This window comes from Arachis ipaensis, chromosome B02, assembly GCF_000816755.2.
Source record: "Arachis ipaensis cultivar K30076 chromosome B02, Araip1.1, whole genome shotgun sequence".
Classification (NCBI taxonomy): domain Eukaryota; kingdom Viridiplantae; phylum Streptophyta; class Magnoliopsida; order Fabales; family Fabaceae; genus Arachis; species Arachis ipaensis.
Window position 1 is genome coordinate 1,698,677 of NC_029786.2, and position 15,651 is coordinate 1,714,327.

Genomic DNA, 15,651 nt, shown 5'->3' on the forward strand with positions numbered 1-15,651 from the left:
TCCTTATTTTGTATAGTTCAATGAAAAATTAAAAATTAACAAAGGTAAGGAAAGTACTTTGTAGGCTAAAAATTTTTATTATGGAAGATAAATTCAATTCTGTTGGTGGTGCATAGGTTTTTATTTTGATATGAAAATCAGTAATCAGTAGGTCCAGATTACTTTGTAAGTTAATTTTTAAAATTTTGTTAATATCAAATTGGAGAGTCCAATTTGTTTGTTGTGACTTTTAAAAAAAATTCATAAATCAGATAATCCGATTTTTATTCTTAATAAATTAGATGGTCTGATTTTTATTCCCAAAAAAATCAAAAAATTTAATTTCTACATTTTAAATAAAAAAATTTCATATTTATCATCCATAATTCTAAAAAACCCTATTTCCACCCCCAATATCAAAATAATTTGAATACTTTGTAGGTGAGAGGACAATAGTACATCCTTAATATCCGCAACAATCAAAGGAGTAATAAGGAATCAGATTTGGAGAAGGCTCTTCAAACGAAACTGAAACTGAGTTAGCTTTATTTCTGACAAGATATTTTTGTTTCCATAAACACATGAACAAAAGTCAAGATTCACATGCCACTTCCTCCATATCAACCTTTATATTTAAACTACTCTCTTTATAAAATGAGGTTATATAATGTCACGCATGCTGCTTAAGATTTAAGAAAAGAAAACATAAATAATTATAGAAGAAATTATTTCTAGTTAATTTTCATATTATAATTATGTATATATGTTGATACCTTTAAGCTAATAACATCATTTTAGCAAATCAGTTAGATTGGTTATGATTTAAGTTAGTTGTAACTAGCTGTAACATTATTTTAGCAAATTAGTTAAATTATAAAATTTCGCTTTAGGTAAAGATCTAACTAAAAGAATAATTGCCGATGAATAATAGCTCAAATGACATAGTCTCCTCATACTCAATTAAGAGGTTGCGGGATCGAATCTCCTATCTTTAGTAAAAAAAAATAAATTAAGAGAATAATTGAGACTATTGTATCAAGTTTTTTCATAACAATTTCTATTAGAAATAAATTTTCTAACATTTGATTCCGTACCACTGAAAAGTTTAGCAGTACATTTGAAAGATAGCCCTAAAAAAAATGAAATAAATTCTCAAATAATTCGTTTATATGGATCATTCGAGGTTGAGACCAAATATCAAAATAACATTGTCAAAAATAAATAAGATAGTATCTCCATTTATTCATCAAAAAAGACGCATTCTTTAAAGTTAGAATGGATTTTTTTTTATATCTAGTTAACTAATTTACTAAAAAAATGTTACAGCTAGTTACGGCTAACTTAAATCATAGCCAATTTAACTGATTTACTAAAATGATGTTATTAGCTTAAGGATATCAATAATATAGACAAAAAAAATTAAAAATATCTTGAGGGAGATAATACTCAATTTGGTCCCTGAACTTGCATGCAAGCCACAATTTAGTCCCTAAAGTTTCAATTGCCTTTATTTAGTCCTCAAACTTTGTGAACATAACTCATATTAGTCCTTGAAACAATTTTCAACGTACAAACGTTACCGGAACACTGTCGTGAACAGTCGGATGCCACACTAAACCTTGTAAAATGATGTCGTTTTAGTTTTGGCACTCAAATAACCCAAAAACAACATCGTAAATGGTGTTTATTAAAATTTTACCTAACAAAATAAGTGATATGATACCGTTTTTGAGCTATTTAAATACCAAAACCAAAACTACATCATTTTACAAGTTTTAACATGACATTTGATAGTCTATAACAGCGCTCCATTAACGTTTTTATACTAAAAATCGTCTCAGGGACTAATATGAGGCACGTTTATAAACTTTGGGGACTAAATAGAAGCAATTGAAACCTCAGGGACTAAATTGAGACTCGCGGGTAAGTTCAGGGACCAAATTGAGTATTAACTCATCTTGAGGATAAACGTAAATGAATGGATAACGTTATCTTTATTAATTGTTAGGTAAAGTTTTAACATATAAAACATTTTCCTATCCTTCAATGTTGCATAATAATTGTCCAAAGTGACTTAATAGAAAATTTATAATTCTACCTTTTTAATTAAATTTTATTATTTTTAATATCCTCGAAAGATATTCACGTTTTAACCTTATAATAGAGAGCAATATACCTAAGATTAAGGACTCATATCTTACTATACACACAACTCATTTTGATTATACCAAGAATAATAATTTTCTAAGCTTAACTGATTTGTTTGTTTCGTTTTCTGTACTAGGTTGCAATGATTAATGAATGATTTTAAAATCCTCGTTTCACTATTCCATCACTATTAAGTGAACAGACATGAAAAAATTGCATAATGTACGAAATGGATAATGTTACGTGGGACCTAAACTTTTTTTTTTTTTCTGAAAAATTATGTTTTGTTTAAATACGTGAGACACAAACTATAATTTTGGTAGTAACACTTCAATTTTTTTTTTTTTCTGGTTAGGCTTGGATATGCAATAAGTTTCAGAATGAGTACCAAGAAGGTTAAGATTGATTATGTAGTTGTAATTTAGAAACAAGGTTCAATTTATGAATGAATAATTAATTCAATTATTTCATTTTTTTTATTGTTCTACTTATACTACTAAGTTTCCGTGAAGGTATACATTTAAGAAATAAAAATGAGAGTTATCTCTAATAAACTAGTGAATATAGTATTCTAGTGAATCGTGACAAATTTACAAAATGTAATTAAAAATAGTCGCCATTAATGGGTTGCCCCCATGGATTTAGACAGCATAATGCACCATGAAAGTTCGAAAAGGCATTTCTTAAAAAAAATATTATTTGTCTTGTGGTGGTTATTTTTTATTTTCTTAAAGAATAGGATTACTTAGTCTTACACTCATGTTTAACTTTTTTTTTTATTTTTTAATCACTTTATCTTATCTTTAAATCACTAAACAAAGTGAGCTCCATTTGGAGCTCTACGGCATTAATTACTGCTGATCAACTATGAAATTCTTTTAATACAATTTATTCATGTAATTTGATCAAGTTACTCACTAGTCAATAAGGTATTTTTTTTAAGGTGCAAGTGGTTCAGTGCAAAAATTTCATGCATTATTATATCATATAATGTAGGCCACTAAAGTCTAGTGCTTTTTCAAGAAGGCATTATATAGGAGGGGAAAAAAATACAAATGTTTCGGTGACTAAATTTCTTTTATATTTATTGTATAATTGGTATTTTATTTAGCCGATTCTACCTAATAGAATAAGGTTTTGTTGTTGTATTATATTATTGGTATTTTATTATTATAGAATAAAATATAATTCTCATTGAATTATTGGATTTAGTATACCATGGGTACAAAAATATATGTAATGAGAATATGAGATAATGAAATAATAAACACATAGCGAATATAAAATATCAAAAATACGAGTAAAAAACGATTAAAATAAAACAACTGAAAATATTGAAGAGTGTGGAACAAAGTGGGGTCTCATGTAATTATTGGATTTAGTACACCATGGGTACAAAAATATATGTAATGAGAATATGAGATAATGAAATAATAAACACATAGCGAATATAAAATATCAAAAATACGAGTAAAAAACGATTAAAATAAAACAACTGAAAATATTGAAGAGTGTGGAACAAAGTGGGGTAGGTCACAAGAAATAACAGTAAAAGTAATGGGATGCTACCAATTAAAGGCAGATATAGATAGCATCTAAGTAGGGCAGGTCATAAAAGATATGAAACAGATGTCTGGTGTTTTCAAAAAGCAAATTCCAGAGCCAATGAGTTATAGTTCAAATGGCATAATCTCCCCATACTCAATTAAGAAGTTACGGGTTCAAGTCTTATATTTTTGGTATAAAAAAAAAAAAACATTCCAGAAAATGAAGCGTGAAAAAAAAATGACCAATTTTATGATTTAGTTATTCCATCCAATCAATTTCTTTAGGATGTTGGAAGCCAATTAAGGACACATAAGGGATCATATAGGTGAACTTCAAACCATTGCTTTGAATGAGAAAGGAGCATCACTTTATCCCTTGCTTGCCATTGAAATTTCTCTTATGAATTCTTTATAACACATTAAGCTTTAGTTTGAGCATTATATGTCAAACATAAGGATTAAAGTAGCTAATAATGCATATTTTTGAAGTTCCTATGTTGTCTAGTGAAGACTTGAGGTTTAAGATAAGGTTTCTTTTTTGTCAATGCTTTACTATCATCCACTTAAAGGAGCTAGAATATTCAATCAATCAATTGAGATTTAAAAATGAAATGTAAAGGTAATCTACTTTCATTAAATAATTTCATCAGAAACTGAAAAGTAGAGAATCTTATAGACTACTCAAAATTCAGAACAATGGATATCAAATAATCCTTTTTAGTTATTAAACAAACAAACTTATCTGATTCAAAGCCTTGCTACTAAACAAACAAATTGTAGCACTCATTCATAGCAAGTTAGAGTACAATGAAGCTTTGAATCTCTTCGTCTATAGTTTGTTTTTCCCTATTTTTCCTTCTTATCTGATTTGTCGATTGCAGCCAACCGTTCAACAAGAGGGGGATGAGAGTAGTGATATGCAGAGTACCATGGATCTGTGTTCATAGCTGATAGATTCTCCTCCTGAAAGTCACAATTAGAAATTCAGTCAGATGCAGCAGTAAAGATTCAAGATTACTCCATCTTTTACCAGGAACAAAACCCATGTACTGATTAATTTTGCATAATTTCAAGCAAAGAATAAAATGTTAGGTATATCATGAATCAGATGTATCGCCGAAATTCATAAACATACAATTATATGAAACTAGAACATCAAATAGATAGAATTACCTGTAGTTTCACAAGGGCGTCCCGTAGTTCAGCTGCGTATCCAAGCTTCTTGGCGAAAGCATCAGCCTGCATTGGATGATGATACACATAAGTAGAAGAGAGAGATTTAAACAGGAAAACAGAAAACAAGAACATCACCACTGTAACACATGGCTGAATAAGGAAAGGGAGTAACCTGGAATTCAAATGATCGGCTCACGAGATTCAGACCAAAGCTCACAAGGTGCTGGATGGGGATTACAGTATGCTGCCGATAAAGCCAGGTAAAAAAAAAATGTCAAAGGCATTCTAAGTAAATTTGAAACATTACAGTAAAGAAATGTCAACAAGGAGGTTCGAGTGAACGAGCTCTTGTAAACTAACCGGAAAAAATGTACTAATGTGACCATCTTTTATAATGCTTCTTTACAACATGCTTCGTCTTTTCTGCGGTTTTAATGGACAGACAGAAACTAGCTATACTACTTTTCAACTCAACCATGATTTCGAAAAATACCTGAAATATGATTAGTCCAATGAGGACTGGCTGTGTATCAAATCCAAAACTTCGAAACAGATCGCTTGAGTTCCTCACAAGAGTATATCCGCCAAATTGCAATAGTGTAAGAACCTGTACCAATCAGAAGAGTATATATCAGGCAAAATAGTCACCCAACTCAACAATGAATAGCTCAAAGCAATGTGATGGGACAAGAAAGTATGTTGTATGAGAAAAAGAATGCTACTACACAGACCTGGAATAGAACAAACCCGTACACAGTGTGGTTAAGCTTCCAATGCCCCAGTTCATGGGCAATAACAGCTACAACTTCATCATCATTTTTGTACTGTAAAATAACATTTGATAATGTGAACATCAACCATGACCAACTACTATACAACTAAGGATATGATATCAATAATATATTCCCCAAATGTTTGCAAACATTTGTATATCAATAATATATTCCCCAAATGTTTGCAAACATTTGTTAGTTTATATGGCTTTTGTCACTATGAGTTGGCCTCCACAATTCTTTCACATTTGCCCCCCAAACGCGACAAGAAAAGGAAACAGCACATTATTTTTTAAAATAAAAGAGTTTCATTAAGATGCATAGAAAGAATTTTTTTTTTTTGGAGGGGAGGATGAGGGATAAGAGGCCCTCGATATGGTAGCCAAATACAAGGAAAAGAACTGTAATTTCCTACTATATCATATGATAAGTAAATCTGCATTTTGGTCCCCCAATGACAATGTCATGTCATATGGTTCTTCAGTTTTTAAATATAGTAGTTCTCAAGCAATAAAAATTAGTACTATAATCTTCAATATGCAAGCTTAAACTAGACTAACTTTCCCAAACCAAGTCAATAAGTAGAAGACAACCGTATGCATAGAAGGATTCTAGATTTATTAAACAAGTCACTGCTTGAAATAATGCAAGAAGGGTTTTCAAAGAAATAATTACATAAAGCCTCACAGGTACACAGAAGAAACTGTAACAATCACAAACATGAAAATAATTTACAGTAATCTAAAACCTGCTGAATCAATGTGTCATATAAGACAATCCGCTTGTTCTTGAAGAATCCATACATATAGGCCTGCAATATTTGTAATCATATATTGAGGAAAATTTAATAATAGAATCACAACAAAAATGAGAAAAAAAAGAATACACATCCTGTAGCCTATGCCACTATTGAGCTGTGGTGGTTCCATCCTCATGTAAATAAATAAATAAATAAAAAGGAAAAGGAAATGGAAATGGAGTAGTAGATTTCAAGGACTTCAATCCTTACATTGCTGTGGCTTGACCTTGTTGATCCATCAACAACAAACAACTTCTTTAATGGAAACTTGAGGGAGGCAGCAAGTTTCTCAATTTTCTCCCTGAGTGTACCTTCGGGAAGCTGGACCCCAGCAAAACATGAAGGGAGTGGTGATTAAAAAAAAATATTGCACATTCAAAAACTGTTCTTAAAAGATTATTTAATGTTTTGAAATACTAACTGGGGTGAATTTGTTGAAAAGTGGAGCTATCAGGACTGGATAAATTGTCATCATCACAAGAGAAAGAACAAGAATGAATCCCCATAGATAGATAGCAAGGTAAGGACTTCCTTTCTGCAAAAATCATAGAAGAAAGAATATAAGCACTCTAAAATTACAATAACAGTGATAACATATACAGTATGACAGTAAATATTGCAACGAAAAGTTTACATGTGATAGTTGTTTCAACAGCGCTCAGGATCTTACCTGCACCATTACAATAACTGCAGCCACAATAGGTGGACCAATTACAATGGCTATCAACATTCCTTTGATCATGTCCCTAAAGAACAACCATATTGTTTGCTGTAATAGATGAAAAAGGTAACAACATGAACCATTATGAAGATGAAATGTATAGAAGCTAGACAATATTATCATTTAGCAAAATAAGACATTAAACAGAAATAATTTAAAAAAAATAAAGAATACAAGAGGATCAAAGGAAGAGCATGAACCTTGTTGAAACCATGACGGGCCTCAATCACAAAAGTTAGGTACAGAGAGAAAGGCAAATCAGTTATCTGCAAAAACAGGTAGTAAAGCTTAGGTCATTCATTCACAGATAAGATGTGAATTGAACACTACAACAAAAGTGACAAGGCCTTCTCCGACTAAGGGCTCAATACACGGATCGAACAATAACATTGAGTCCTCTTGTGAATCGTGTTTGCAAAGAAGCCATTCAACCTTAGTCAATCTTAATTGTCATCAGTAATTTTTCCTTGCTTCCCTCTACCTCTAATTATTGAACAGCTTCTCATTTTGTTCTACTCCTTACTAAGGCTTCTACTGGTGTTATTCCTGGTCTTCTCTTGTCTTTTGTGACCACTCTTAAAAATAATACTCATCTTTGCAACATTGAGGTTTTTTGCTTTTTGGTTTTGGTTGCCGAACATTCATTTAAATACAACAGTGCAATACAAGTAGATTTGCATTGAATATTGAGTGGCAGTTTTCTATCGCAAGTAACACTCAACACACTGCCGTATCTCATCCCAACAACTCAATTCTTATGGTTCACATCTCTCTTTATTTTCCATAATTTTGCAAGATGGACCAAAGAAACTTAAACTGGAATGGAATATACGATGTAAATATTGATATCAATAAAGCTTATTTTTATCAAAGGTCTTGCAACATTTTGTACATACCTGTGACCAGAGCATGACACCAGCTAAAAAACCAAGGGTATGCAATATTTCATTTTCTGCATTCAGACCTACGAATGTCATCAAATGTTCTGATTTCTGCAATCAAGAATAGGATTAATTGGTCAAGACTCATGATATAGTTGCTATGTTGGGTTTCACAAAAAACACTGAATTGAACTTTTACCTTCCAAAACCAGGGTAACACCCAAAAGTACAAGATTGTGGAGTCCATCACTACTTTTACAAACTTCTGAACAAAAAGGAAGTATCTGAAAAAAATAAATAAACCTCCCATGTATAAGAACATTAACAAGACATAAACTATAGAAGCAAACTTCAGGAAGACATATGAATATCAAATAAACAAAATAACAAACCTTTTATCAAGACTGTAGGCCCTGGATTTCAAAAATTTATCTTGGCTGATTACGCCTTCTAAAGTCTTTGGAAGAGTAGGAAGTTTGAGTGCCTTATATTGTCGTATATCCAAGTAAGTTTCAAAGAAGTACATAAAGATCATAAACCCTGAAAATTTATTAGATGAAAAACATAAATCAGGTATATCCTATATGTTTCTGACATGTAATATTACCACAGTCATACACAACATTGGATGATTTGGGGTAAATCCATACAGAATCAACACTTGATATGACATTGCCAACAAATTTTTCGTTTTCTAATTGATATTTCTTAATTTATTCAAAGCTACAGCCCGAAAATGCTGCAGATTGTCACAAGTGTATAATTAACATGTTCTATTTTGGTTTAAGATGCTTAAGGAGTTCATCTTACAACCAAAGCCAGCTAATTTATAAGAAACACTCAAACGAGTAGAAATGCAATACAAGGCAACGATGTTCTCATCAGAAAAATAATATTGAAAAAAGGCCACAATGTTATCAAACTCTCATTTACCAGTTCAGGTCCATAAATTGAGTTTGATTCGTGTTTATGTCAACTTTGAGTTTGATTACTTTGCAAGGACGCTTTTGACCAATTCAGTTCACTCTAGCTAGAAGTTATAAGTACTATGCACTATTTAACTCCCACAAAGATATGAACATAAAGAATCATGACTATATCGATCACAAGGTTTTACCTTCTTTTTTCATATCAATTATCCATAAAACTCAACACTTCTAACTCAAATTTTCCTAGAAATGCACCTAGCTCCAAGGTCCTATGAAAATTGAAGGATTCATAATCCTCATAAGGTGAAAGAAAAAAATAATAATTTTCACCTAATCGGGAGGAATTAAAAACAAAAAAAAAACCCATAAATTTTGATGATAAACCCTGAATTCAGATCCCAGAAAAGTTGAAGATAAACCTAAGCTTCCCACAAGTCATTCACATGAAAACTCATCACAAATGGAAACCTTCTCATATCATGAAATAAATGAAACAAATTATCAACACAGCTAACAGCAGCTCATTGAAAACGATTCCTAGCTTGTAAGAAAGGACATGGAAAATTACGACAGTGCCATTGCACAGAGAGAAGAAGAAGAGGAGGGAAGCAGAAGAAGGAGCTCACCAACAACAGCTTCCATATAAGGGAACGCCATGGCTGAAGTATCTGAAGAAGAAAAGGAGCAAAGGGAAGATCTTTCTTGTTTTCAGCTGATACTAGTTTTCCAATGTGCCTATATATATAATGGGAGTTGGGTTGACCCAATTGTGTTTTCTTGGGTCAACACGCCAAATCTGTTTGGTGAAGATATTTTTGTGTTTCATCAGTTTTACTTAAGAGTTAAGATATATATATATGGTAACTACATAAATAAATTAAATGGAATCAGATATTATTCGTTTATAATCTTTCTGAAAAAAGATTACATTTCGATCCTGTTTTATTTCTATATAATCCGCTGGAGATTTCAGCAAGTTATAAGATAATACATAAATTGTAGGATTTAAAAGCGGTTTATATGCAAACAGAAAAAAAAATGTAAATTGTGAAACTTTTAATTTATTCATGAAATTTGCCACAAGGATGTTTATTTGAAAAATTATTAAATTCTTTTCACTAAGTCATGAGAAAATAAGAAATTTATTTTTAATAGATTGTAAGTATATAAAACTTTTTATTATCACTCAATCATGTTTTTTTTGTTACCAACAAAATCTAGAGGGTTTATAGTTTAGATGATATCCTTTAAGCATTTGATAAGAGATTTGATTTCTAACTATGTATATGAAAATATTTGTTCAAATTTACAACACAGTTGATAAAAATATTTGTTTTTATCTGTGTATTTCTTGTATTATTTATGTCTAATTAGCATTAGCTTTAAATCATCATTGGAGGATGAATTCAATGCATGATGTTGGATAAACTTTTTTCTTTTGACTTAAGTTCAAATTATGATTTTTGGAGTTTAACCAAACTTCCATACATGCTTTCAATTGATCCAAGCAATGTACATAAAACGATTTAAGTATTAACCTTGTCAAACTATTAAAAGTTTTCATGTCAAATACAGATAAGGGATTCAAGTCCCCTTAAGTTTTGATTTCCATTTCTAAACATTTCAGTAGCAGATTTTTCAGCTCATAAAACAACTAGGGGAAAATATTGAGGATCCCCCTATAACAAAGGCAATAGTTAATATTCCAAAGTCTGTGCTAAACAGCTCTATTTGTAGTAGTAACTACCTATAATAACAAACTGGTAATTACTAAGCTAGCATTGCAACAACTTTAGAAGAACAAACTTGATGTCCCAGAAAGATGGAAAGAAAATTGCAAATTTGAATTAGGGCTCAAATAAAATAAAATACCTCCTTTGGTGAGCTGCTCAATTTCCTTCCCCTTCTTCTCCAACTATGAACTAAGCCCCGAGACCCTGACCTCCAACCTATTCACTTCCTTTCTCAAAACTCCGGAATCTTCTTCAGAATCAAATGGCTTCCGATGCATAACAGATTCGACCACATCTCCCACCGATTGGAAGTAAAGCCTGCAAGCATCGCTGACCCTGCAATTCTGCTTGCAAACGGGGCAAGTGTGCTTCTTCACTCTCGAACAGTACCCGAACCATTGCTGCAAGCTGCAGAATTTCCAAACACAAACACGCACAAGAAATTATCGAGTTAAAAAGACGCAACTTTAGTTAGGTTTTTCTTCAATTGAATAGCGAAAACCGAAAAGCGGGTTTGTAGCGGGAATTTTCACATTTTCTTTTTCTTTTGTTTTTAATTTTAATTTTGTTTACCATAGCTCGTGGAAGACGTGGCCGCAAATGGAGATAGACTGAAGATCTTCGGAAACTGGTTTGAGATCTTCGTAGCAAATGGAGCAAATTGTGCCGGCGAATTCACCTTCTTCGTCCACCATCACGTTGCGGTGCGTGGTGGTGGTCTAGTAGGTGTCTATAGTTAGAAAATGTCACATCAGCAGATATTTCATATTCATTATTAGAAAATGAGATGTCTGAAACACAAAAACGACACCGTTTTGTTTATTAGAATAGGAAAAGAGAACCCTAGTCCCTAATTCTAAAATTCCCAATCATCTCTCAGTCTCTGCGCTCTAACTATCCCTGTTGCATACAGACACGCACAGCAGCGGCGTCTCCGCGCATCTTGCCGGCAGCTGTGCCTCATCTCCCCGCCGCCAGTCGCCGCTCGTATCTGCTCGATGCTCGCCGCCAGTCGCTGCCTTGTCTCCTTGCCGGCAGACCTTGCCTCCTCTGTCTGTGTTGAAGCTGCCGTCCTGCTCAGCCGTGGCTCGCCTTCTCTGCGTCTCCGTGCCGTGCCTCCTCTGTCTCTGGTGCTCTTGTTTCTCTTCCATTGTCCAAGCTGAGCTAGGTTGCAGAGGTGAGCTTTATTTATTTTTGGTTATTGTATATCAATCTGTTTGCTTTCTCTTCTAGGTGTGCTTTATTGTATATTAATTTTCTTGAATTGTATCTTAATCTGTAATTGGTAATTTCTGTCAATTGGATTTTTGACTATTTATTATATATTGATCTGTTTTGATGCTAGTGTTGTGAGTTGTGACTAAGGTTATGTGATTTATGCTTTATTGTATATTAATCTGTAATTGGCAGTAGTTGTTGTCAATTGGATTTTTTTTCTAGTTATTGTATATTGATCTGTTTTGACTTTTGATGCTGGCGTTGTGAGTTGCGACTAAAGTTATGTGATTGATGCTTTATCGGATATTGATATGCTTGATCTGTTTTGATGCTTTATTGATGCTTGGTTATGTTTATTTGGTGAATTTGATACTGAATTTGCTGAATTAATTGCATGCCTTATGAGTAGAAAATTGTTTAAATTAATTAGATTTTATAATTTATTACATATGCAATCCGCAATCAAAAACTATGTTTTGATCAAATTGTGTATTGTGTGGTTACTTAGATTGTTGGAGAAACCTACCTGTAAAACTAAGATAGGAAATGATTAAATATTTAACCATTATCACGGCTTTCTAAAGTTTGTATGACAGTATAAATCATTCCGCTGTTGCAGGAATAGGAGCCTTGATGCTATCACACTTCCCATGCTTCTATTTCATTGAAGGTGGAGAAAATATAAGATCATTATTCGGTGATGATGTTTTAGCTTCTTCCATATACAAAAACCCATCACAATGATCAGGGCAATAACACGTTCACATTCTCTTATTATACCCCTCCACCATAGCGCTCCCCAAACCTGTCAAACCCAATTCCGAAGCCTCACATTGGAGACCAAAGATGGGGATCATGCTGGCAACATCAACTCAAATGCCAAAGACCGTAACTTTGTTGATTTCGTCATCGAAATTTGCAGAGTCACTCGGACAACACCGCGTTGGGAGACTACCCTTCTTTCCCAATACCCATCTTTCAATTTCAAAGAGCCTTCTTTCTTCCTACATTACCTGACCCACCAGAACAATGCGTTCTTCTCCCTTCGATTCTTTCACTGGCTTTGCTCTACTTGTGGCTTCTCACCGGACCAATCTTCGTGCAGCGCCCTCTTTGATCAACTTGTGGATGCTGGGGCATCTAAAGCTGCAAAGGCCTTGCTTGATTGCCCCGATTTTAACCCTGGGCCTCATTCATTGGAGGGTTACATAAGGTGCCTTAGCAGTGGTGGAATGGTTGAAGATGCACTCCATGTGTTTGATAAATTGCAAAAGGTTGGATTTTGTCCGTCAGTGGAAACTTGGAAGAAATCTCTATTGGGTTGTTTGAAGATTGGGAGGACTGATCTGGTTTGGACATTGTATGGGCGTATGTTGGAATCTGGTGTTGCGGCTAACATTGATGTTGAGACTGTTGGATATCTGGTAAAGGCGTTATGTGTTGAAGGCAAGGTTTCGAAGGGATATGAACTTCTTAGGCAGGTTCTAGGGAATGGCTTGAGTCCTGACAATACTGTTTTTAACACACTTATTAGAGGGTTCTGTAAGAATGGAGAGTATGATAGGGTATCTGAGATCCTTCATATCATGATTGCCAAGAAGGGTAATCCAGATATCTTTACTTACCAAGAAGTCATCAATGGGCTCTTGAAAGAGAACAATTCTGAGGGATTGCGGGTTTTCAATGATATCAAGGATAGAGGGTATTTCCCCGATAGAGTCATGTACACAACAGTGATCGAAGGCCTCTGCAAGAAGGGACAGCTTGGTGTCGCAAGGAAGTTGTGGTTTGAGATGATTCAAAAAGGGTTACTTCCTAATGAGTATACCTATAATGTAATGTTACATGGGTATTGTAAGGCTGGTGAACTTGTTGAAGCAAAGAAGCTCTTTAAAGATATGCGTTCTAGAGGTTATGTAGGAAACACATTTAACTACACCACAATGATTTCGGGTTTGTGTTCACATGGTGAGGCACATAAAGCATGGGTCTTGTTTCAAAAAATGCCTCAAAGGGGTGTGGTTCGTGATTTGATCACTTACAATTCTTTGATTAATGGACTTTGCAATGAGGGGCATCTTGTTAAGGCAACAAAACTGTTTAATGAACTTCAGACACAGGGTTTACAGCCATCGGCTTTCACTTTTACTCCTCTTATAAAAGGACTTTGTAGATTTGGAGAAACGCAGGAGGCAATAAGGTTATGGAATGATATGCGTGATAGGCACTTGATACCACCCTCTATTACACATGACCATATTATTAAGGGGTTATGTAAAGAAGGCAATTCTGCAGAGGGAATGAAATGGCTGCGAAGAATGGTGAGATGGGAGCTAAAACCAGTGTGGAAGACTTTAGAGATCCTGATTTGCACTCTATCACAAGAGAAAAGGTTAGATGATGTTTTGATTGTCTTAAATTCAATATTTAGATTGGGATATACACTTGAACATAGCACAATTCATTTTTTAGTGACGATATTTAACTGGAAAAATGATTGCTTTACTAGTTTATGTTTGGAGAAGATATTAGGAAATAAAAGATAAGTTGATGTTGTGTATATCTGACTTTGTAACATCTTTTTCCAATAGAATGAAGAAATTGAGTATCTCTTGTAAGCTTTTGAGACTATAATCCTGTTGACACTTTCCATTGTTTCCATGTGTTCTTCTTGTCCAGTGAAATAAATACCTCTAAATGAAGCAAACGAAAATTATTACTATCGATTTGAGTTGAGTTAGCTTACATGTTATTATCATTAAACGAAATCGCATATTGCACAATTAGGATTGTGAATCACTTCATAAATGGTCGTGAGACTTCTAACTTCTAAGCTTCCTGTGAACATTCAATGGTAAAATGCTAGTGATTATAGCAAGCATACATCCTATTTATTCTAGGAAAAAAATTGCATGATGTCCGAAATGGATAATGTTACGTGGGACCTAAGCATTTTTTTTTCTGAAAAATTATTTTTTGTTTAAATACGTGAGACAAACTATGATTTTGGTAGTAACACGTCGATTATCTTTTCTTTTCTGGTTAGGCTTAGGATATGCAATAAGTTTCAGAATGAGTACAAAGAAGGTTAAGATTGATTACGTAGTTGTAATTTAGAAACAAGGTTCAATTTATGAATGAATAATTAATTCAATTATTTCATTTTTTTTAATTGTTCTACTTATACTACTAAGTTTCCGTGAAGGTATACATTTAAGAAAATAAAAATGAGAGTTAACTCTAATAAACTAGTGAATATAGTATTCTTATGAATCATGACAAATTTACAAAATGTAATTAAAAATAGTCGCCATTAATGGGTTGCCCCCATGGATTTAGACAGCATAATGCACCATGAGAGTTCGAAAAGGCATTTCTTAAAAAAAAAAATTATTATTTGTCTTGTGTTGGTTGTTTTTTATTTCTTAAATAATAAGATTACTTAGTCTTACACACTCTTGTTTAACTTTTTTATTTTTTAATCACTATCAGTTTATCTTATCTTTAAATCACTAGACAAAGTGAGCTCCATTTGGTGCTCTTTGCCACTAATTTTACTGCTGATCAACTATGAAATTTTTTTAATATAATTTATTCATGTAATTTGATTAAGTTGCTCACTAATCACTAAGGTATGTTTTTTGAGGTGCAAGTGGTTCAGTGGTAAAATCTCATGCATTATGTCATATAGTGTAGGCCACTAAAGTCTAGTGCTTTTTCAAGAATGCATTAGATAGGAGGGGGAAA

General features: G+C 33.1%; 2 protein-coding genes across 4 annotated transcripts; one reads left to right on the forward strand and one right to left on the reverse strand.

The window, feature by feature from the left end:
- On the reverse strand, window positions 4,330–11,400 carry LOC107622314 (CAAX prenyl protease 1 homolog). 2 transcript variants are annotated; one of them, XM_016324174.2, is made up of 16 exons: window positions 11,260–11,400; window positions 10,826–11,094; window positions 9,580–9,749; window positions 8,417–8,564; window positions 8,224–8,308; window positions 8,040–8,135; window positions 7,344–7,409; window positions 7,093–7,191; window positions 6,844–6,957; window positions 6,633–6,743; window positions 6,372–6,434; window positions 5,582–5,674; window positions 5,344–5,457; window positions 5,023–5,094; window positions 4,848–4,913; window positions 4,336–4,637 (listed from the first exon to the last, which is right to left on the reverse strand). In XM_016324174.2, exons 3-16 carry the CDS (start codon window positions 9,608–9,610, stop codon window positions 4,521–4,523), a joined length of 1,275 nt encoding a protein of 424 aa, XP_016179660.1. In that variant the 5' UTR covers window positions 9,611–9,749; window positions 10,826–11,094; window positions 11,260–11,400; the 3' UTR covers window positions 4,336–4,520. The 2 variants fall into 2 exon arrangements, with proteins under 2 accessions (XP_016179667.1, XP_016179660.1); XM_016324181.2 differs by lacking the exon at window positions 9,580–9,749 and having other exon boundaries at window positions 4,330–4,637.
- LOC107622283 (pentatricopeptide repeat-containing protein At5g18950) lies at window positions 11,514–14,630 on the forward strand. Of its 2 annotated transcripts, none has more exons than XM_016324158.2 (2): window positions 11,514–11,863; window positions 12,501–14,630. In XM_016324158.2, exon 2 carries the CDS (start codon window positions 12,645–12,647, stop codon window positions 14,448–14,450), a length of 1,806 nt encoding a protein of 601 aa, XP_016179644.1. In that variant the 5' UTR covers window positions 11,514–11,863; window positions 12,501–12,644; the 3' UTR covers window positions 14,451–14,630. The 2 variants fall into 2 exon arrangements, with proteins under 2 accessions (XP_016179644.1, XP_016179638.1); XM_016324152.2 differs by having other exon boundaries at window positions 12,524–14,630.